The sequence below is a fragment of the Astatotilapia calliptera genome, chromosome 3 (genome assembly GCF_964374335.1).
Source record: "Astatotilapia calliptera chromosome 3, fAstCal68.1, whole genome shotgun sequence".
NCBI classification, from domain to species: domain Eukaryota; kingdom Metazoa; phylum Chordata; class Actinopteri; order Cichliformes; family Cichlidae; genus Astatotilapia; species Astatotilapia calliptera.
Window position 1 is genome coordinate 72,182,206 of NC_137424.1, and position 22,599 is coordinate 72,204,804.

General features: G+C 39.6%; 2 protein-coding genes and 1 long non-coding RNA gene across 5 annotated transcripts; all 3 read left to right on the top strand.

Annotated features, from left to right (window-relative positions):
* Positions 1-10,737, top strand: LOC113015045 (uncharacterized). Of its 3 annotated transcripts, XM_080299206.1 has the most exons (7): positions 692-942; positions 1,643-1,711; positions 6,884-7,129; positions 7,216-7,614; positions 7,763-7,855; positions 8,836-8,920; positions 10,375-10,737. In XM_080299206.1, the coding sequence occupies exons 3-7, from the start codon at positions 6,922-6,924 to the stop codon at positions 10,379-10,381; spliced, it is 792 nt and encodes a 263-aa protein (XP_080155332.1). In that variant the 5' UTR covers positions 692-942; positions 1,643-1,711; positions 6,884-6,921; the 3' UTR covers positions 10,382-10,737. The 3 variants fall into 3 exon arrangements, with proteins under 3 accessions (XP_080155330.1, XP_080155331.1, XP_080155332.1); XM_080299204.1 differs by lacking the exons at positions 692-942; positions 1,643-1,711 and adding an exon at positions 1-174; XM_080299205.1 differs by lacking the exons at positions 692-942; positions 1,643-1,711 and adding an exon at positions 1-174 and having other exon boundaries at positions 7,766-7,855.
* A 2,299-nt stretch (positions 10,738-13,036) lies between these two features.
* Positions 13,037-22,254, top strand: LOC113015038 (polymeric immunoglobulin receptor-like). Its single transcript, XM_080299180.1, has 4 exons — positions 13,037-13,219; positions 17,621-17,953; positions 19,377-19,733; positions 19,967-22,254. Exons 1-4 carry the CDS (start codon positions 13,150-13,152, stop codon positions 20,269-20,271), a joined length of 1,065 nt encoding a protein of 354 aa, XP_080155306.1. The 5' UTR covers positions 13,037-13,149; the 3' UTR covers positions 20,272-22,254.
* On the top strand, positions 13,885-16,924 carry LOC145425803 (uncharacterized). Its single transcript, XR_013906540.1, has 2 exons — positions 13,885-15,779; positions 16,155-16,924. It is a non-coding gene; the product is annotated as an uncharacterized LOC145425803 (long non-coding RNA).
* Positions 22,255-22,599: the final 345 nt, after the last annotated feature.

The following is a 22,599-nucleotide window of genomic DNA, read 5'->3' on the forward strand; positions in this document are numbered from 1 at the left end:
GGACTCTGAGGAGAAACACAAGCAAACAAGAGAGGACTCAGTGTGGAGATGGGTGGGGAACACCAGCTGGTTCTTCCTGTAACATCAGATATACTTACCCATCTGACAGTGGAGTTTACTGGTGTGAGTCCAGAGAAGGCACCGTCAGTAACATGGTTCACCTCACAGTCACTGGTAAGTAGATCAAAAATCGCAAAGTGCTTTACAACAAAAAAAAAACTGAGAGCAAAAATATAAAACAGCATACATATAACATCATACAGCCTAAAACTAGTTAAAAGCTAATTTGAATAAATGAGAATTTAGTTGATTCTTAAAAGAATCCACAGCTCTAAAGCAGGGGCGGAGCGTGGGGGTGGCTTACTGGGCTTAAGCCCGGGTTGTTTTGTCAGAAGCCCGGGGTATTTTGGAGTGCAATTTTTTCATAGTTAGATGCCTGGCTGACAACTGTATAAAACAAAAAGTACACACAATATTCGAAGCACATAGTGCACACTGTGGGAATTTACGACTGTGCGTGAATCCCCCCTGATATTGGTATGATCCAAGCTCAGGCACTAAGCGACTGAGCGAGGGGGCGGGGCAGCTGCTGCCCGTCAGTGCGCTGTTGGAGAAACGGAGCCAGCCATACTAAGGAGAGCTTAAGTTTGAGCAGGTACCAAAGCAAATCATTCGTACCGTACAAATAATGTAAATATGACGGTGCATCACGAAAGATTGATATCAAACTGATCACTTGACCAATATTACGTTACTTGCTGTTCAAGTGAATCAACAAATGGCGAAATGAAAAGCCGAACAAATGCTATTTTTTTAGAGATTCTTAGCTTACGTGTGTTTATTTCATATTTTCAGTTCTTACCCTCCCCGACTAAATCGGTTTCAGTTATGTACTGAAATATAAGAATGGACATTAGAGGCTTCTTTCAAAGAAAAACTCAGGTAAATGTTATTTTATATATTATGCTTTGTATGTTGTTCAGTATATTTGTATGCAAAACAAGAGGAATTTCAGTACACAGCAGGATATTCACATTTGTAACCAGATATTTACACTTTAGGGAGAAAACATAAAACATTTTTACTGCACAACATCAATTTAGAGTAAACTTTTGTTTTAGATAAATATTGAAATATCTTTTGAATTAGTTAAATGTCACAATAAAGAGAGACAGAGCTTTCTGTTTTTTATCACTTTCATCAAATTTAGGAGTACATGTACACTAAGTTTATTGTTAATTAATAAGAAAACTCCAGACGATTCCATTCTGAGCTGAAGAAGCTTCTGATAGGTTAGTAGAGTCCATGTGAGTAAACAGGTGGCACAGCTGTGGATGCATATAAGGCAAAACACAGAGCCTGTTTCTGTGACATGGGAAAATCAAGAGATGTCAACCAAAACACCAGGAAAAGAACTGTGGAGCTCCATAAGTGTGGCTCAATTTTGAATACAATTTGGTGCCATTTGCAATTAAGAAATACAGACGATTTCTCTCTTTACTCTTAAAGTTAACAAATATGTTTTTTATATTTATCAATCTAAAAAAATAAACATTTAGTCTGATTTGATGTTACAATTAAAAAAGTGTTTGTGTTTTTATCTGAAGAGTTTGTAAATGTCTGTATATTTGATGATTGTCAGCACAAAGAGAGAGAGAGGAACAGAGAGGGAGATGGAGAATGAGGACAGAACAGAGATGAACAAGAGCAGGTGAGACACACATGTTAGTCAAATGGTTGTTTACCAAAAGTATCACCGTATCATAGGTACTCATGTATCTCATACCTAGTGTTTCTTTTTAGGTTTGTTATTTTTCAAATTCTATATTTATTAAGTTATGCAGGCTTGTTTGCACAACAAGGCTAAATAATTATATAAACCTTTCTCAATCTAAATATTGTACTTTGGTAAAATTAAAAAATAAATGTAGTGCAGGTCTATGATGATTTTTAGTGCTACTATCATCTAGTTCTGATTCTGGTTCTGTCTTGGTTAAGTCCCAAGTAGTCCTGATTTTGAACTGTTGTAGTCCTGTTTTAATTCTGGATCAGTTCTTGGTCTGGTTGAATTGGGGTTTAGTCCTCGTGTCTTTTTGAACAAAACTCAAAACAGAGCCAATTAATCTTTCAGTCATTTCTACCCCCCCCCCCCCCCCCCCCCAAGGGAAAAAAAAATCCCACATGCATACTATCCTTTTGGGCTAAGCCCCGGGTGTTTCAAATGTCTGGCTCCGCCTCTGCTCTAAAGTATTTGTCAACCCTGGTCTTAAAATGAGTTACAGGGACCGTTAATAGCCTTCGACTACAAGAATAGGTGCTGCATTCTAGAAGGTCAGAAATATAAGCTGGGGCTTGACCACACAGGGCTTTAAAAGTAAGGACAAAGATTTTTATATGAATTTTGTGCAGTGTCTTTTTTGTGTTGTTAAAGCCTAGCAGAAGCAACATTTTGTGCTGACTGAAGATGGTCAAGATCTTATTCAAACACATAAATAGCTCTTACAATAATCAAGCTGTGATAAAATAAAAGCATAAAAATTAACCTCTAATTCAGCTTGCGAGACAACCGTTTGACACTTAGACATATTTATTAGTTGAATAAAACAAACAAACACTGTTTCTGATTCATTCACAAGAATGGCTCCCGAGTTCAATTCAATCTATATACCACTAAATCACAACAACAGTTGCTTCAAGGTGCTTTGTATTGTAAGTAGACCGTACAATAATACATACAGATAAAAACCCAACAATCAAACGACCCCCTATGATCAAGCACTTTGGTGACAGTGGGAAGGAAAGACTTTAACAGGAAGGAACCTCCAGGAGAACCAGGCTCAGGTAGGGCCGGCCATCTGCTGCAACCGGTTGGGGTGAGAGAAGGAAGACATGATGAATGACGTACTGTGGAAGAGAGACAGAGGTTAATAACAAGTGTCATTCAATGCAGAAAGGTCTTTTAACACATGTTGAATGAGAAAGGTGCCTGAAAACTCAATGCATCATGGGAATCTCCCAGCAGCTTATGTCTGTTGCAGCATAACTAAGGGAGGTTCCACAGAAGAGGGGCCTGAAAACTGAAGGCTCTGCCTCCCATTCTACTTTTAAATACTCTAAGAACAACAAGTAGGCCTGCAGTGCAAGAGCAAAGTGCTCTAATAGGGTGATATGGTACTACAAGGTCATTAAGATAAGATGGGGCCTGATTATTTAAGACCTTGTATGTGAGAAGGAGAATTTTGAATTCAATTCTGGATTTAACAGGAAGCCAATGAAGGGAAGCCAAAACAGGAGAAATATGCTCTCTCTTTCTAGTCCCTGTCAGTACTCTTGCTAAAGCATTTTGGATCAGCTGAAGGCTTTTCAGGGAGTTTATGGACATCCTGACATTAATGAATTAGAGTAATCCAGCCTGGAAGTAATAAATGCGTGAACTACTTTTTCAGCGCCAGTCTGAGACAGGATATTTCTAACTTTAGAGATGTTGCGCAAATGGAAGAAAGCAGTCTTACATATGTGTTTAATATGTGCGTTGAAGGAGATCAAAAATGACTCCAATGTTCCTCACAGTATTAGCTGTTTGACAACTATTACTGACATACAGTGTTGGGACTAACGCGTTATTAAGTAAAGTAAAGTAACTACGTTATTATTGTAGTAACGAGCACGGTAACTAGTTATTATGCCAAAATCAGGAACGCGTTAGTCGTTACTGGGATTTAGATAGGGTCGTTACTCGTTACTTCGTGTGGTGGCTATCACAGAGCTTCCACAGATTTAGTAACATTAGCAAGTGGTGGAGGCCAGCAGGTGGATGAAGGAAAAGGGACGCAAAAGGAAAATAGACCCGAGGCGGCCGCTGGTCCGAGAGTGTCAGGTGAACTTCAGGTAAGAAGTTATGACCTGCAGTCTCTCTGGGTCAGATATAAACCAAGTTTAGGTGGAGTTCATTTTCGTTATTCTGACTTTTTCCGTACTGCGTGCTAGCTAGCATGACGGAGTTTCTATACAGCTGGGTGGTGCTATGAAGTTAATGATGTTGAACTTTATTTTGTTCATAAGTTATTAGAGTTGCCAACCGTCCGGTCTGGTATTCAGAGAAAATATTACGCGTTTCTTATTGAGGTGAAAAAGAACAGTTTGTCCCGTAATTCAGCTACAATGAAAAAGTCACAAAGCTGGAGTTATTCTGTGTCTTTGCTGCACAGCTGCCTCTTCTTCTTTCATTCTCTCCCCTCCCTCTCCTGTTTCTACTTCAATCATGAAACTGATCAATGATCAGCTGATCGGCTTTTCTCTGTTTATCGCTCACTTTGCGCCAGAAAGAGGAAACCAGCGGATGTCGCGCTAAACAACAGCAGCACGTTTAAGCTTGATCAGCTGTTGTTAGAATTTATTTAATATTAATTTCTAGTATCAGCTGATGTTTGCTGGAGCCACAGCTGCAAAACTGCTGGTCATGATATGGTTTGGTTATCTGGTGAGAGGGAAACATGAGGATGAAATCAGGAGATGTCCTTACTGGATCATCAGAGCTGAACAGGTGATGGAGAAACAGGTTTACCTTTTAGGTGACATGAATGAGTTGAAGGGAAGTTATGAACAGTTTCTGAGAGACAAATAACCCCAGGATCCTTTTCTAAGTAGCTGACAGCTGGTAACTGTGCAGGGGCAGATCTAGCAAAGTTTTGCCAGGGGGGCATGTACGGCATTAACAGGGAGAGGTGGGCACAAAGAAATACTTTTCTTTCTTATTCTCATATAAAATGTCTAGCTTTTAAAAAATAATTATCTGAATCTTACAACAAACGATTGATAGATTGATGCATATATACCATCAAAACAGTGAACATCACTGTCACAACAGCGTTTGTTTTCATTCAAAGGCTTTATGATTTTTCCTATAATGGTGGGCCGGTCTCTAGTCAAAATGCCCGGGACGATTTTCTGTCCCAGTCCAGCCCTGTATGCAGCTCATCTGCAGTCTGGTGTTGCCTACATCTTCCTATTCAGAAGGCAGAATTTCCGAGTTCTGAGTACAATCGAAAGCACCACGACTGCAGTTTTTGTGTTGGATGTAAAAAGCAGGCTAGGATAGAATCAGGCGTGGGATTTTTTTTCAGTTTTTGTGTTGGATGTAAAAGGCGCACATGACGCTGTGACGTAGGCTAGAATCATGGCAGCAGTCAATGACGGTCCAGGCGTGGGATTTCTCTCGTGGAAATATGCACATTATCTTTTCCTTTCTATTGGTAGGTGGCACAGTGCACTTGTGGCAAGTAAGCAAGCTAGAAGACTGGCAAAGTTATGGAAGAAACACATTAACAAGAGAATTCTGAGTAAAACCAAAGTTACTTTCCCTAGTAACTAGTTACTCTGAAAGTAATGAGTAACTTGAAGTAACTAAGTTACTTTTGAGAGAAGTAACTAGTAATGTAACTAAGTTACTATTTTAAAGTAACTTACCCAACACTGCTGACATATGACAACAATTATTGTATCTAAGCTGAGCACCAAATCAGATAAAGTCTGAAAAACAAGACTTACAGAGTATTTCTGTAAGTATCTCTCCAGGTGTTGTCATGAATCCAGCTGTGTGCATGTAAGATATGACCCCAAAGCAGAATCCAATAAACCAAAACTAAACTGAAAAACCCAGGCACTTACCAAATAACACTTAAAATAACAAAGTAGCCTTAACATAATACAAAAATGACAAAAACACATAAAACTCAAACCGCTTAGATAAAATGATCCAGGACCATGACAGGTGGACGATAGATTACAAATAACACTGGTTTTTCAGTTTTCCAGCTTGGATGGACAAGGCTGAGCTTCAGGCTTTCAAATGGATTTGAAGTCTGTCTTTGTCTTTGTTTGAATAATAGACTGGTGACATCTGAGGTTTGGTTTGCCAGACGAACCTGTACACAAAGGTATTGCTTGATTTCAATTATTCAGTTTTCAGGGGCATTAATTAGGGTTTCTATTTTATCAGAGTTCACCTGCAAGCAGTTGTCAGAGACACACTGTTTGCTAATACTAAAACAGTTTATCAAGCAGGACAACTTTAAATATTAATTTGGCTTAAAAGAACAGTAAAGCTGAATATCGTCAGCAAAGAAATGATAAGACGCATGAGAAAATTGCCAAATTATTTGCCTAGGGTGAAAATATACCAAAAAAAAAGGGTTAGAGAATTGTTCCCAAGACTGATCCCTGTGGTACCCCACAGAACAGACTCTTAGAGTCTGGCATCACCTGGTTTGCAAAAACACCGAACTTTCTGCCAGAAAGATAGGATTTAAACCACTTTAGAGCAAAACCTAAGAGCCTGTTAATCAAAATACTGTCATCAACAGTGCCAAAGGCAGAAATAAGCTCCAGGATAACCATTACAGTGGATGCAGCAGAGTCAACCGACTTCAAAATATCACTAGAAATCACTAGAAACCTTGAGTAAAGGACTTTTTGTAGAGTGAAGCACACATAAACCCAGAATGAAATTTGTCAAAGATGTCATGCTTTTCCATAAAAGAAATGATTTGTTTGGCCACATTTTTAAGAAGCTTTCACAAGAAAGGGATCTTAGAGATATGCCTGTAATTTCTGAGCTGTGTATTTCTACAACACAAGGCCATTAGCAAGAAAACAGATTTTAAATAATGCTGTATGGATAAAGTCATTTGGGCAGGTAGATAATTCCATTTTATCAAGTAAAGATGAAATGTCATATAGTGTCATCGGATGAAACACATTCAGAGACTAAGAGAGTGGAGAGCCAGGAACAAAGGTATGACACTGGTAAGCTGAGTGTGTGGAGTTAGTGTTGATGAAGCTGTGTGTAAATGGATGAAATGCTGTAGTTTGTCTCTGTGTTGAGGTGGATCAGTGATCCTGCAGAGTCCTGTCCTCCCTGTGATGGAGGGAGATGACGTCACTCTGCTCTGTAAAACAAAGACCACTCCCTCCAACCTCCCAGCTGCTTTCTATAAAGATGGCTCCCTCATCAGGAAGCAGCCTACAGGTCACATGACCATCCAGCATGTTTCCAGGTCTGATGAAGGCCTCTACAAGTGTGACATCAGCGGTCATGGAGAGTCTCCATCCAGCTGGATCACTGTCACAGGTGACACACTCACCTGTCTGTGTTTCTGCAGCTTTCAACATTCACAATGTGACGACAACTTAATGACTGTGTTTGCTTTATTTTAGGCAAACACACCACCACACCTCCACCTACATCCACACCTCCACCTACATCCACCACTACATCTACACCCACCACCAAAACCACCACAACTGTCAGATCTTCACCCACCTCTATACATACATCCAGCACCACAACTCCACCCACCATCACACCCTCACCCACCAGCTCACATTCACTCACTGCCACCAAATCTCCATCAATAACTGCTCAAGGCATTACATCCACACCTCCACCTACATTCACCTCTCCTCCTGGTTCCACCTCCATCGCTCTTCCTCCATCACGCTCTCATCCTCTTCTCTCTATGATGTTGGTCTCCTCTGTTGGATCATCCTGTGTTGTGGTTCTACTGGTGTTACTGGTTCTGCTGGTGAGACGATGTGCTCACAGGAAACCTGAAGGTGAGACTCAGACTTCCTGATTGTTCGTGTTTAAGATTCTTCAGTAGAATAAAGGTCACATACATTATTATTATAGTTACAACTTTCCTAAATGCAACCTGTTTTTAGATATTTAATTTATATTATTTTTAATTTTGCATCATTTCAGCAGATCAAGAAGAAGATGACATCATCACTTATGTCATGTACAGTTACATTCAATTATCAGATCCTCAACAACAGCCAATCAGAAAAAGCAAAGGTAGTACTGTGTTTCCATCAAAAGGGTTGAGGTTGACATTTAAAATTTTAAATATAATTGCAAAACTATGTGACGTGTTTCAAATGGCTGCTGAGTTGTTAGATTTGTTTCTAAAACAACTTTTTTGCAACTTTACAATTAAGGAACACTGCAAAGTAGGGGTGAGGATGTTTCAGAAATAGGGCGTTAGTAAGGAACTTTCTCTTTGATTTCTTTGTTGTAACACTAATTTATTGCTTCTTGGCAATAAATCTTATACTGTTGGAAAGTCTGTTTCTTCTCTTAAATGGCACAAGATTTGTAAGGAAAATTTGTGAGTTGAGCAGCAGAGTCAAGTATGTAGATTGTATGTGTTTGTGTTGTTCATGATGGCATGACTAGCACTCACAAGCTGATTCCACAAGTGTTCAGTGAGGTTGAGGTCAGGACTGCAGGAAGATCATTCCATCTTCTCAGAAAGTTGTCCCTGTGAAAGTTCTTGAGAAGATAATTTTTTTTGGCTTAGTGTGAAGCCAATTAAGTCAAAGATTGAACAGTCCATAGACCTTTAGCTGTGTTTTCAGCCTCTCAGACATTTGAACCATTTTTAAACTTGCATGTAAAACCACAGCAGCTACTTGCTGTTGATGACCCCAGTTAGTGTGAACCAGGTTAAGGTTTAGACGTCTCACCACAAGATCTAATGCTAGCGTTCAATTCATGAGAACCCTTTTGCTTTGTGCTTTGTGGTATAGTGTGTGCATTTGTATTATTAGAATATAGCAGCCTTGTGGTCATCCACAGTTGTTTTTCACAGAATGAGCCGTCAGTTATTTCTGGTCATTATGAGTTTCACAGCAGAGGTGTTAACATAGGAAAGCTGAAAAATGCTGCCGATTATAAAAATCACTTAATCACCTAATCTTGTCAATTACTTTGCAGCTGTTGAGTAATAATATAACAGTGGTAGCTTCAGTAATTTTATATGCTTAATATTACAGAGACTGATACAACTGTGGTCTACCCAGCAGTGGGCTCTGACGATGTCAGTAATGGACAAACAACCATCAGGACAAGAAAGCTCAGGTACAGCTGGGCTGTTCACCCTGTTTACCGTCATTATGCTAGGCTAAGCTAAGAAAAGTTTAAATAAAGTAATCCATGAGAACCAAAAGTGCAGGCTGCAGATTGCTCTAAACATATAATGATTTTTCTACTCTTGGGTTTGTATGATATCATCGATACCTAATATGGTCTCAGTGACATATGCTCCAGCCACCTGTTATTTCAACCTTTTATTAGTGATTGGCAGCAAGGTAGAAAGCATGGTAGAAAGTTGCCTTAAAGGGAGAGGAGCTAATACAGATTGTTTTAGACAGGATGAACTAAGGGGCTCCAACAAAGCTCAGTGTAAGCTAATGAAGTATTACCCTGAACTGTGAATCATGCAGAGGTACTCTAGTCAAGTCCAAGAATAAAAATAAAGAGCTGGAAATGAACACAGAACACAAATCTTCACAATCAGATTCAACAAAAATAAACTTGTGCAGTGAAAACACAAGTTATAGTGCATGAATTTCAACAGCGTAGTGTTGCTTCAAATACAGGAAATGGTGCAACATATAATTGTGACTCTCCTTATAACCCTGCAGGTACATCAGGCAGGCAGCTGAAGTTGACGTGCAATAGAATAGTACCGACAATAGTGCAGGGTCTATTTTTGATTGAACCTGCAAGAAACACTAGATTTTTTTTTATTTGTTTCTCTAAAACTGCACACAACAGTTCACCTACAAAGTAAAACCTCTGAGCTTGAGAGAAAAAAAACAGAGCACTGTTTCTGTACCCAGAGAGCAAAATGTTACTAGTCTTCAGTAGGATACGGTCCATAAATGTTTCACTAGGACTTTGAGATAAATTGAAACATATTAGCAAGATGTCTGACAGTCCAGTTGACTACAACTGAATAACTACAGAACATCTGTCATTACCGCTGGTTATCAGTAGACCATCCAGGTATATATTGTGCTAGATGTATCTATACTTACTCTTGCTATAGTGAGAACACACGTATGCACTCAGTATTACATCATGAACAACCCACATCTCCCTCTGCATGAGTCTGTGAGGGTGCTGAGCAGCTCTTTCAGTCAAAGACTGAACCTCACTGACAAAGTAAAACAGGAATGAAGATCGACACAAACAACCATCAGAAACAGCAGCATAAATGAAGTAAGACATGAAACACTGAGAGGTGAGGCAGAGAAACTACAGACGGAACACAGAGGGAACTAATGACAAACAAAAAGTAAGAACTGAAGCTGAGAGAAAGAAACACTAAACCACACTAGAATAATTTGAAGAAGCAGTTTAAAGTGTGAGCAGTGTGGACGTTCTGATTTGTATCTAAAACTGGTTCCCAGTAAAGTCTGAACTGGGACTGTGTGTGATGCAGAGAGGTGGAGATTGGAGGTCTTGACTGAACTACAAAGCTTGTAATCATGTTTCCTGTTGTTTGAATTGTGTGTGTTTGTGTTCAGACTTTAAACCAGAGCCAGACGTCGTCTACTCTTCACTGAAGTAGTCCACCAGTCCAACCACTGACATCCAGCTGCTGGTCTCTAACTGGTCCCCCCAGCACCTCAGACCAGAGGACATCCACATGTTACAGATTTTATGTCTTTTTATCACTGAATTAGACTCTGATGCTGCAGAACTACTTAATGGAAATCAGTTACTTAATTTATTGGCATGCAGATGTTTTATGTCTTCAGTAACTTACAACAAGTATCCTGTTGTTGTTCCCCTTGGAAACATTTATATTGTCTCACTCAGTAATATAAGATTAAAACACAGACTTGAGTGTTGTAGTGTCTGATAAACTACAAATTCATGAACTCAGACTGGACTTCCTTCTGAATCACATTTCCTGAATGAGCAGAGAGCTCAGTGCTGTTAAACTTTCAATGGATCTTAAAGCCTCTCTGAGGTCAAAGTCATCATAGGTCAAAGGTCAAAGTCATCATCCAGTTCTCTAATTTGGAGAAGCAAAACTGTTTTGGGTAAAACAGTCCCACAGCTCATGGTCACAGGTTGGGTTGGGCAACCAGTTTTGCTTTGCCTCTTTTGTTCTAATGCAACATAAAATGATACAGACAGAGTATAACTGAGGTTTACTGAAAAACTAATCAGTTCCAGAAGGCAGATTTGGAAAAATAACTTTAAATCTGATCTCTGAGTTCAATAATATCAAACTTTTCATTCTAGTTAGTTCAACCCACTCTGTTGTGTATTTTCCTCTTGAGTTAACTACATATATGAATGCCTGCTGATAACTTAATGGATGTTCAACCATGTATGATCATAGTTCACTAAGTCATGAAGCAGGAATTATAGATTTTATTCTAAGCTGTGAACTTTTTTTATTCTAACTGTGAACAAACAACAAAACAATGGCAGCCACTTCACAAACGCATGGCACAACATAGAAGAGCCACCTCCACAGGACAAAACTCGCCTGTCCATCTGCATCTAAAGGACAAAGGACACTCTTTCGAGGATGCCAATGTTCACATTTTGGACAGAGAGGACAGATGGTTTGAAAGAGGAGTGAATGAAGCCATTTATGTCCACTGTGAGCGACCATCTTTGATCAGAGGCGGTGGTTTACGACACCAACTGTCTGCCATCTATAATCCAGTTTTGAAATTCCTCCCCAGACGCCTTAACACCCACTCACATCCTGGGCCATCTGACATCAGGACATCACATGGTAGGGTGGGGCCAGGTTTCACAATGAGCTCACCCGAAACCCTGGCTGATTGTGAGCTACACCCATTTTCTCACCTTGGCTCATGTGATTAGGTAGAGGTTCAATAGGGGGTTCATTGTCCCTCTTTGGGGGGAAACTCCCACTGGGTTTAAATCTAGGACTCTCCACCATTTGACCTTAGAACTGAAGAAGCTTCTCGGATGAGAGGTGAAACGTCTTCAAGCAACTTAAAGAAGTCCTGATGCTTTTTTTTTCTAAGCTCCTTAGACTACGATGACCTGGATGACTGAGAACCTTCACAGACATAGACAAAATAGACTTAAGTAAACCAAAGGAACTTTGGAGTCTACATATCTGTCTCACCACATCTTAGTGGTTAATGCAGTTGTTCCAGTAAACAGAAACAAACACTTCCTCTCTGCTGAACTGCAGACACTGTATTTATTGAAGAGGCACAGCATCACTTTAGTGAGTCCTGCTCGCCTTATGACCAAAGAATCAATCCAGATGATCACAAAAATGGAATCAAATATCTATGAGGATGTATTATTGGAGGCTGAGATGAGTTATCAGACATTGTTGATCTTTTGGAAAAAATTAACAAAAATATTCAAATATGTTCTCCTCCTCCAAAAGCAGTTTTTATTTTATTTTCTTCTCTCTCTAAAAAAGTGTGTGTGTAAGAAAGGTTTCCTGTGTGAGGTACTATATGTAAACTATGTAAAAATCCAACAGGTGGCAGCAGAGGAGCTTCAGTTTGACCAAGGTAGGATGTCATTCTAGAAGATGCTGGGGAAAAAAGTGGTGGGGTTACTGTACCAGTATGAGGGGCGGAGGAAGGTTGCTTTCAACTCAGAGGTGTGAAACTGAGATTTTTTTCTAATCCCGTTTAAAAAAGAAAACAAAAAAAAGCTATTACAATCATCTAAGATGGATGACACAAACACACGTGTCAGTTGTGATATTTTAAATGATTTACCTAAAGCAGTGATGCCCTGTAATTATTCTTTTTTATTAATATTCATTGCCATAATTTGTGACACACAGGAAAAAAAAAGCTTGAAGAAAAGCTTTGTCTAATCTCCATGCGCCAGCTTCAATTATCTTCTCAGCTTTATATATAGTATATATACCGATGACTTAAAAATAATATAAAATAATTTCCAAATCCAAATTGGTGAACAATAAATGAATGACAATAAAGCTTTCATCCAGTGTATTATAATCAGTCATATCCAACCAAATGACTGTTATTAAATATGTTTCTGCCATGAATCCAGATTGTTCCTCATTAATTTAATATAATTTAATATATAATTTAATATACGTCAGTCCTAATGTTAACCTAATGCAGAACCATTTCTGCGTTTCCATTGGAGGACTCCGGTCCAGCCCACCATCTCTATCTCTCTCTCTAACTCATAAGTGTGGCGTTACAGACCTGCTCTCTCACTCAGGGACTTTCAGCTTTATCTGAACCTCAGAGTTCATCTCATATAGTCTCTTCTGAATCTCAGATTCTGATTTTAAAACAGAAACAGAAATGTCTGCTGGAACTTCGTCACTCTGCTACAATTTCCTGTTTTTCAGCGTCTTTGTGTTTGTCTCTGCAGGTGAGATTTACTGTGAGAAAGTGAAGGTTATATATTAATAATAATGTGTGTGAAAGTGATACAAGGTTAGACAGAGTCTGTGCGGATTTAACATCTGCAATCCAGCTGTGACAAAGAAGTGTAATGTGTGGATGGGCTCAAACTGTGCTCATGAATATTTTGTACTTGTAAAGTTGTGAACTGAGTTTTGTAACCTTGTAAACCAAAATATCTGAAAATGTTATGCTTGTGCATCTGTAGACTAGAATTTGCGTGTTTGTAAAAAAAACAAACAATTATTTACACAAGTTACAAATATTTTTTTGTTAAGGTCTGGTTAGACATACAAAGCAAAAATCTACACTGTGTTCCAAATTATTATGCAAATGTGATTTTCCTAAAAAGTCGATTCAGTCAGCATAATTTTTGAGTCATCAACCATTCGAGTATAATTTAAATGTTACTGAACAAACCGCACAATAAAAACAGTGTTTTTCAAAAATAAAAAACCTTAGTATGCACTGCTCCAAATTAATAATATTTCCATCAAAAAACACCTTAACAGGTCAAGTTACATATTAACATAGCACCCCTTATTTGATAGCAGTTTCACATTTCTTGAATGTTCCATGGATGCAACATTCAAGTTTCAACTTGAATGTTTAATTATGTGGGGTACAGAAAAAAAAAAAATTATAGACTATATTTTGTCAGGTTCCTGTTTCTGTTGACCCAGCGTTTTAAGTTTTAGTTTATTTGGATGTTGTTTATGTTTAAGTTCGTTAGATTAGCAAAGTTCATTTGGTTATTAGACTCCTTGTGTTTTCTGCCCCTGTATTCCCTCACCCTTTGTGGTTCATGCTGCATGTCTTATGTTATCAAGTTTGTATTGTCATGTCTGTGTCTCGTGTTTCCTGTTTTATTTTGAAGGAGTTGTGGGTTTTTTGTTCATTGTATTTAGGCTACGTGCACACGTACCCGGGTATTTTTGAAAACGCAGATTTTTCTATGCGTTTGCACCTTTCGTCCACATGTAAACGGCGTTTTTAGTCACTGAAAACGAAGCTTTCTAAAAACTGGATGGATGGATATCTTCTAAAACTCCGTTTTTGCATTTACGTGTGGACGAGAAAAACGGAGAAAATGCGTCAAAGATGTGCGCATTTTTTGACGTCACACTGTGCGCCACGTTATTGTTTTGGTGAAATGAATTTCTACAATACTGTTACTGTTAATTCTACTCTCTGCAGTGTTTAAATGCTTACATACACACACAGTTACTGTCCCTCCACACATACGACTCGGTTCTGCTTCTATGCCCCAGCTTTGTTTACTCTTTCCCACCGAGGCTTCTAGACTTCTGATTGGCCAACATTTCTGCACAGTTAGGAATATATCGCCACCTGTTGCTTTGACATGTTCATAGCAGCGTTTTCCTTCATTTCTGCCTTTATGTGTGGACGGGATTATTTTTTAAAACGAAAACGGAAAAGCTCCGTTTTCCTGTCCTGTCATTAGCCTCATGTCAGTCAGCTGTTCCCCCATGTGTTCCCACTTCCCCTAATCACCTCCTGTGTATTTAAGTCCTTTGTTTTCAGTGTGTCATTGTCAGATCGTCTGCGTTGTTTCTAGGCCAAGAGGTCAAGTTTTCTTATGTCTGGTCCATGTTCCTGTTGTAGGTTTTTATTTAATTTAGCTCAACCAGTTTAGTGTATTGTTAGTTTTGCCTTTTGTTTGCAGTTAATTTGCTAGCCACAATAAACGGCTCGTGCTGTGTGTCTGGGCGTGCCCGTGTCTCCGGACCGTGCTCTCTCGGGGCTCCGTGCTTATGTGTTTAAAAATCTGTTAAACCATATTAAAATTGTTTAGTTAAACTTGTGCTTTTGTAACATTCAGTATGGCCGGAAATACAGGCTGCATGCCTTGGGGCAAAATTTTATTTCGATTTATATGCATTTGTAGATTTAGAATAAAACTCAGTCAGAAAAAAACTCTCGCCAATCCCCTAACCCTAATCCTCCTTACGCAGGGAAAACTCCTTAAAAATCCCTCCGCGTTTTCTCCAAAACCCTAGAATAACTTGTTGGTACCCCCTCTATTCCCAAAACCTTATATTCAAAATCAGGGGAAAAATCCTTAGTCTTTTTTCTTCAAAACCATCCCTCTTACTAGCTACCTCTAAAATTCTACGCAGAGTCTAAGTTCTACCTCGCTCTTAATCGTACCGACCCGCAACCGCTTCCAGAGCACAATTTTTTCCTGCTTGTTCGCTCCCGCTCAGCTCCCGAATGCTGCTTACCTCGTTTGAAAATTTCCGCCGGAGACCAACTCCGCCTAATGTCGCCCCCCTGCCAATCACATAACAATGGCACGGCTCCCTTCGCACCCCGGTTAGCCAATCGGCTGTAGGTCCGATTTTTATGATCTCCCGCTCAGGTTAAGACTGCCGCCGTGCTCCCAGAAGACCCCTGCCTTCAGCCATATCAACAACTGGCGCCGCTCAGACTGCTTGCAAGTTCGCATAGGGAGCGGCCGATTTCAACAGCAACTTGCGTCTCTTTCCTTATCCGCATATCATTCGGTAAGTGTTAATCTTCCTCTCTAACTACATGTTTGCATTTTCCTTTTTACCATTCTCTCAATCCTTTCATTTAAAAAAAATATCACAATGGTTTGTAACACGTACAATACACCATCCGTCCATCCATTCGCTTCCGCTTATCCTTTTTTCAGGCTCGCGCGGTGCGCTGGAGCCTATCCCACGTACAATACACTTTAAAATATATATAAGCTCGACTTTTAACTCCCGTAAAAGTTTATACATTACATGTCTACATCACCTATCATGGCCTCATCAGGTATCTCATATCATCTTGTTATTGTTATGTTATGCTCCTTTGATATTTTGCTAGTTTGCGTGTTTTAAAACTCTTTTTGTTTTTCTTTATATTTTTAGACCCAGATGTGTTAACCTGATCCCTGCGAAACACCAGCTCTGCGTGGATTTTGACCGCGAGTGACCGGATGTTGTTTCCGGCCTGAGGTTGCCTGAAATGCCGTGAGGCTCGTTTGAAAGATTGCGCCCGAGACCAACTCCGCCTCCAAGGCATGCCTACCTTTAGCTGCCACCAGTGAGATATCAGAGCCGGGCTCCCTTATCCAATCAGGAGCACGAGGAAGACAGCTTTTGCAGACTCTCCAGAAATATACAAGTCCTTACCAGCTGCTCTGCAACCCAGTGTTTCTGGTCCCCTCACTAACATCGCTTTTTGAGATCTTTTTTATGAACCACCAAAAAAGCAATTTTACCCCACAGTACAGAAGACTGGATCTGAGGGCAGCAGCGGAGACAAATGATTGTAATGAAGCGACGGACATTTCATGGCTAGTCTTAGATAATCGTGAGTTATTATGTCTTATGGTGAAAAGTACATCGTTTTGCAAGAGGCATACAAGCACTGTGGAAAAAGTAATCATAAAACTGTTTTTGTGAACACCCTACGTTATGCTTTAAAAATGTGATACATGTAATGTGATCATCAAAGAACATGATTTTTTTTAAAACTTTTATTCTTATGCTTTTAAAGTATGTCAGATTATCTTAAAACACTTATTTGTATGTTATAATGTTTTTCTTACACCATGTGTAATTTTCATAGACACCTTGTTCATTGTATCAATGTGTAATTATCTATCTTTGGTAAATAAATAAAATATTTAATCTTGTATTTGTGTACTTTCTGGTGATTCAATAAAAAATGAGTCACATATCGCTCTGATAAACACAGTTAGCTGAAAGAAATGTTTGATGGAACAAACGAAACAAGTGTCTGTGCTGCTAAACTTTTAAGTCACCATGGTTTAAATGAGAAAATGCCACTAGGAAACTAGCAGCCCTTTGTTGGGATTTTTAGAGATACAGAGATCCACCACATACAGAGATTCACTTTTTCACGTTTCATGTTTTTTTTCGTCTGCATTTGGGTCCACCTTTCACTCTACACACAGTCAGCCCCGCTGATTGTGACATATTTGTACAAAACATGGGTATACTTATTACATTTGAGTCACATGTGTTCTTGAAGAAAATGTATCTAAATCTGCCCCCAAGAGACTCACAGTGTCTTATAATGAGAGGCTGCTTTCTCTCACACATTATGTTCACTTATTATCAGCACATGTTGTTGTTCTGTGGAAGCTAACATCTTGTAGTTTCTGACACTTTGCATGTTTAGCATGAGGCTAAAATCCCCCCTCAGTGGGTCACTGGTGACCTGCTGGATGTTCAGAGGTTCATTAAATCCAACATGACTAAAAACTCAAATGTCAAAGGAAATAAACAAAATATTTAAAGTCAATCATTCTGGTCATAATTGTACTTTGACCTTTAACCTCTCTGCTCTGTGTTGTTTCCTCTTTCAGACCAGAAAATCATCACAGCTGAGTCTGGACAGGACATCACTCTGACATGTCGAGCTCCAAACAACAACATCACAGCTGTACATTGGAGCAGAACTGACCTGAGAGATAAGTATATTCTTTTGTACCAGGATGGTCACTTTGTTCCAGACGACCAGCATCCGTCTTTTAAGAACCGGGTGGATCTGCAGGACAGACAGATGAAGGATGGAGACGTGTCTTTGATTCTGAAGGATGTGACGATTAATGATGCTGCAAGATACAAGTGTTATGTCCTAGTGAATGGAACAGACTCATGGAAACTCCTCAGCATCATCAACCTGAGGGTTTCCCCAGGTGAGTGAGTGATGGTCCTACAGTCCAACGAGCATATTTAACTCTTTGAAGGATAATTTTAACCATATTTATACAATATTAATATAATAATAAAATCACTTTAGTACATGACGATGCAAATATTTTAATCTAAATTCTAATGTCAATGAACTTACTTATCATGACTCTGTCATGTAGCACACCTGCAATACAGGAGAAATTTCTGTTGTTTAAATGATTTAATTTGCATCAGCAACTTACAAGTTTCAGCACTGGACCTCTCTGTGAAATCAGCCATCTGTCTGCACACAAAAGATGAGCCTGTGTAACTACAGGGCTCCAACAAACAATAGCCAAACATTATGTTGATGTTTTCAAGTTTGTTTCTCTCTCTCTCTCTCTCTCTCTCTCTTGTTCTCTTCAGAAACCATGAACACTGAAGAAAACACAAAGTTTACAACGTAAATGTCTATCATCTTATTAAAGTCTAACATGTTATTGCCCATAAACAGTGTTGAGCTAGCAGTACAGGAAAATGTTCAGATGCTGAACATACAGCATCTGTAACTTTGTATCCATGCTAGTTCTGACCCACAATGCCATAGTTGTGCTCTTAACTAAACCCTGGTCATGTGACCATTACATACTCTACCTCAAACAAACTGTACAGCACTTTAAACCTTTAACAAACCCTTATTTCTTAATAATTTTTTAGACAGGTTCTTAATCTGTTGTGGGAACTGCTGGCTTGTGTGTGGCTGGGTGCTGTGTGAGGAGTTTTTCATGAGCATGCTCACGTGTGTGTGAGCATGCTCACGTGTGTGTGAGCATGCGCATGAAAAACGCGGTGACCGAAAAGAATGTCACGGATAGAGGCAGCGACCGGGATCAGCGTTCTAATGGGCTACAGCCCATGCAGTGTGTTTTCAAATGTGCAGTACCGGTATTAAAGCCTCGTGTCTTCAGTACTCCTGGGTGTCTCGGCTGATTTCTGTCTGCCTCACTACTCCACAAAAGTGATGGGAGTTAACCCCGAAGGAGGACAAAACTTCGGCCCTGGAGGAAGCATTTCCCCTTGCGTCTCCCGACCACGGTCAGGGGACCGACAGCGAGGAATGGTTAACAAATCAATGCTACATTTTTTTGTCTCAGGGACAGTTACCCCCTGGATTGGGCCAGATGCTGCTGCAGTCACACACACCAGTGTGACAGGAGTGTGAGAGAGATTAAAGAGAAAGAGACAACAGAACATGTTCAACTATGAAAACTCGACTTTAAAACATTTAAATAGGTGCTGGATGTTCAGAGGTTCATTAAATTCAGTCCAACATGACTAAAAACTCAAATGTCAAAGCAAATAAACAAAATATTTAAAGTCAATCATTCTGGTCATAATTGTATTTTGACCTTTAACCTCTCTGCTCTGTGTTGTTTCTTCTTTCAGACGAGAAAACCATCACAGCTGAGTCTGGACAGGACGTCACTCTGACATGTCGAGCTCCAAACAACAACATCAAATTTGTACATTGGAGCAAAGCTAACTTGACATCAGGCTATGTCTACTTGTACCAGGAAGGGCAATTTGTTCCACAAGATGGGCACGTTCACTCAGATGATCAGCATCCATCTTTTAAGAACCGGGTGGATCTGCAGGACAGACAGATGAAGGATGGAGACGTGTCTTTGATTCTGAAGAATGTGACGTTTAATGACACTGGAACATATGAGTGTCGTGTCTTCATGAATGAAACACGCTCTCAGGAGCTCATAATCATCCTCCACCTTCATGTTGATCCTCCAGGTGAGTGAGTTGAGTGTGTGTGTGATCAGAGGTGAAGCTGCTTCCTGGTTGTTGATGTTTGTTTGTAAAGATGTTGTTGATGAGACTTTGTAGAAAGCAGCTGGTCTGAGTGATGTGATCAGAGTGCAGTAGATAATGTCTGACAGCAGTTTGAAGAGGAAATGGATTCTGTTCTGTTCTTCACTCATCACCTACCTGACAGCTGACACCTCACACCTGTTTCTCACCTGCAGGTCAGCCAGGAGTAAACAAACAGGATGGAGGGAAGAAGGAAGAAGGGAAGAAGGATGAGGGAAAGAAGGAAGAAGGGCAGAAGCATGAAGTGAAAAAGGAAGAAGGGAAGAAGGATGAGGGGAAGAAGCATGAAGTAAAAAATGAAGGAGGGAAGAAGGAAGAAGGAGAGAAGGATGAAAGGAAGAAACCTGAAATTAAAACAGAAAATGGCAGGAAGGGTGAAGGGGAGAAGGATGAATCTATTGCACTGCAAGCTTTACCTGTTCTTCTTGTTGCTGCTGTTAGTGTTTTTTTTCTCATCTAAAAAAACATCAAAAGAATCCCCCAAAAAACAACAAGCAGAGTCAAAAACGATAAAAGGTTCTGTTCATCTGGTCTCATCCAAGTGACTTCTTCAGTCTCAGCTGACTGCAGGTTTCCCCAACATGGAAAAAAGAGCTTTGTTATCCAACCCTGGCCCACCACCAAGTTATTAGTTCAGGTATGTGGATGACACCTGGGTGAAAGTCAAATCTCAGGATGTACCACTGATCACATGAACTTTGTGGACCAACACATCAAATTCACCAGGGAGGATATGAAATATCTCAGAGGGTTCAAGAGCTGAACTCTGAGTCTCCTGCTGCTGATCCAAACTCTGTGTTGACACCAAAAGTGAAGAACATGCTGATCATCATCTTTAAACCTCACAGCAGAACTGTGGGTCAAATGATCTGAAGACACACAGAAATGAACTTTCCTGTGCTGCCTGACAGTGACTCTGAACTACAGTCTTCAGAATGTTCATGAACACAAAGTAAAACTGTGTTACAAACATGTATGAATTAGTGCTGTCAGCGTTAATCTCTTTAAAATGACGTTAATGCCATAACAGCATTAACGCAGCAAATCTCTGTTAGTGAGTTACCACCGGTCACCTGCACAGTGACAACGTTTTATGTAGCTAACAACGTTAACGAGCTAACTGCACTAACGTGTTGATGCTGTGCAGCCCCACGCACGGGGTGATCCACCATAACTTGCTAATGGAGATTTGCCTGATGGCTCATGGTTCAGCTACAACTAAATGATTGACATTGAGGTTTTTATTGAGAATTTAATTATTTTTTTTTGTGAAATTCAAATTTGATTCCAAAGAGACAAAGAAGTTTGGGTGGTTCAAGTCTTTTGCACAGTACTGTGTGATTTTTCATAATATAACAACAAACATCACATGTGGTCAAAGTGTCTCCAGATCACAAACTTGCCTCAACTCTTCCAAACCATCCCAGCAGTTTATCAGTTACCGCGACAAAAGGAAAAAGAAAAGCATCTAAATTTGCCCAGAGACCTTAAATAAGGTTCCAAGCATCCGCAAAGACAAACATCATATAAACAAAACATTCCAGCAGCTATAATCGACGTCCTCAGATCTGGTACATTAATTGTCCAGGAAACTCCTGTTTTTATAGCTTGGATCATTTTTGTTTTTTTGTTTTTAAAAAATAACTATTCAGTTATTTCTTAGTGTTTATGGGTCTTTATTTTCTTATTCCTGATGTGAGTTCCTAACATGGTACTTTATGCCTTTAGTTCTGTGCTCCCATTCAAGAGTCCTTTAGGTTTATGTGTGTATTTTGTGTTTGTGACTTAATTGACTTAAGTTGTTTGATTTTCTGTTAGAGCTACATTGAGTTCTGCTTATCTGGTTTCCTGGAAGAGTTTCCTGTTGTTTAAGAGTCTTTCCTGACCTCCAGTGGTTTTGTAGCTCTAAAGCTGCTCTTGACTTAATTTTTTTTCTCCCGAATCTTGTATTTAGACTCCATCTCCTACCTAACAAACAATCTTTGATGAAATCCTGAAGAGTGGATTAGTGAGACTTGAAATTAAATAAAATTTAAGATTATTTGACAATAATGATCACACTGATGATGTGACAGTTTCCTTCTGGTCCCTCCTCTGCGGTCAGAGCCTGGAAGATGTTATGTCATATATTATGCATTATGTACTGTGTGGAGTGGACAGGATAGAAAACCCAAAATGTAGACTCTCAGAATAATTCTCAACAGGCAGCTTTTTTGCCATTTTTTAAATGGGAAACATGTTGTTTACGAAGTGTTTTGATAACCATCTGCATGCATTCAGAGTTGTACATACCAAGGAGAGATGTATAGTGAAGATGTCAGATCTAACATTTTATAAACCTTTTAATATTCAAAGATCATCCTTTTCAGATGAGACATTGTACATTGTTCCTTCATTCACAATGTTTTGAAGACAAAATAAATGGTTTCTCAGAATGCCCTGATTTAATGGCCGGCCATTAATGGTCCCAATCACTTTGTGTCTGCTACCATTAATGGAGGTGCCATTTGAGCGCATTGACATCAACATTTCTTCAATCAATGATGTTCTAGCTTCGTCAAGAGCTTTTATATAAAGCAGAAAACCATTTTTCCAGGCAAAATGGGAGCATGCACAAAAAAAATAAAAAAAATAAAAAATAAGGACAGGGATAGCTCAGTAGGTAAAGTGGTTGCCCCATGATTGGAAGGTCAGGGGTTCGAATCCCCTGAACGGCTACCCTGAGGTACCCCTGAACACGGTACCATCCCCAAACGCTGCTCCCCGGGCGCTACACTGGTGGCTGCCC

Bases quoted from the DNA above. Each gene is read 5' to 3' on its own strand.
- LOC113015038 (XM_080299180.1), top strand. From the start codon at position 13,150: ATGTCTGCTGGAACTTCGTCACTCTGCTACAATTTCCTGTTTTTCAGC. The intron at 17,954-19,376 runs GTGAGTGAGTGA...TTCTTCTTTCAG, and splicing joins CAACCTGAGGGTTTCCCCAG to ACGAGAAAACCATCACAGCT. The intron at 19,734-19,966 runs GTGAGTGAGTTG...TCTCACCTGCAG, and splicing joins CCTTCATGTTGATCCTCCAG to GTCAGCCAGGAGTAAACAAA.
- LOC113015045 (XM_080299204.1), top strand. From the start codon at position 153: ATGGTTCACCTCACAGTCACTG. The intron at 7,130-7,215 runs GTGACACACTCA...GCTTTATTTTAG, and splicing joins CAGCTGGATCACTGTCACAG to GCAAACACACCACCACACCT. The intron at 7,856-8,835 runs GTAGTACTGTGT...TTAATATTACAG, and splicing joins GCCAATCAGAAAAAGCAAAG to AGACTGATACAACTGTGGTC.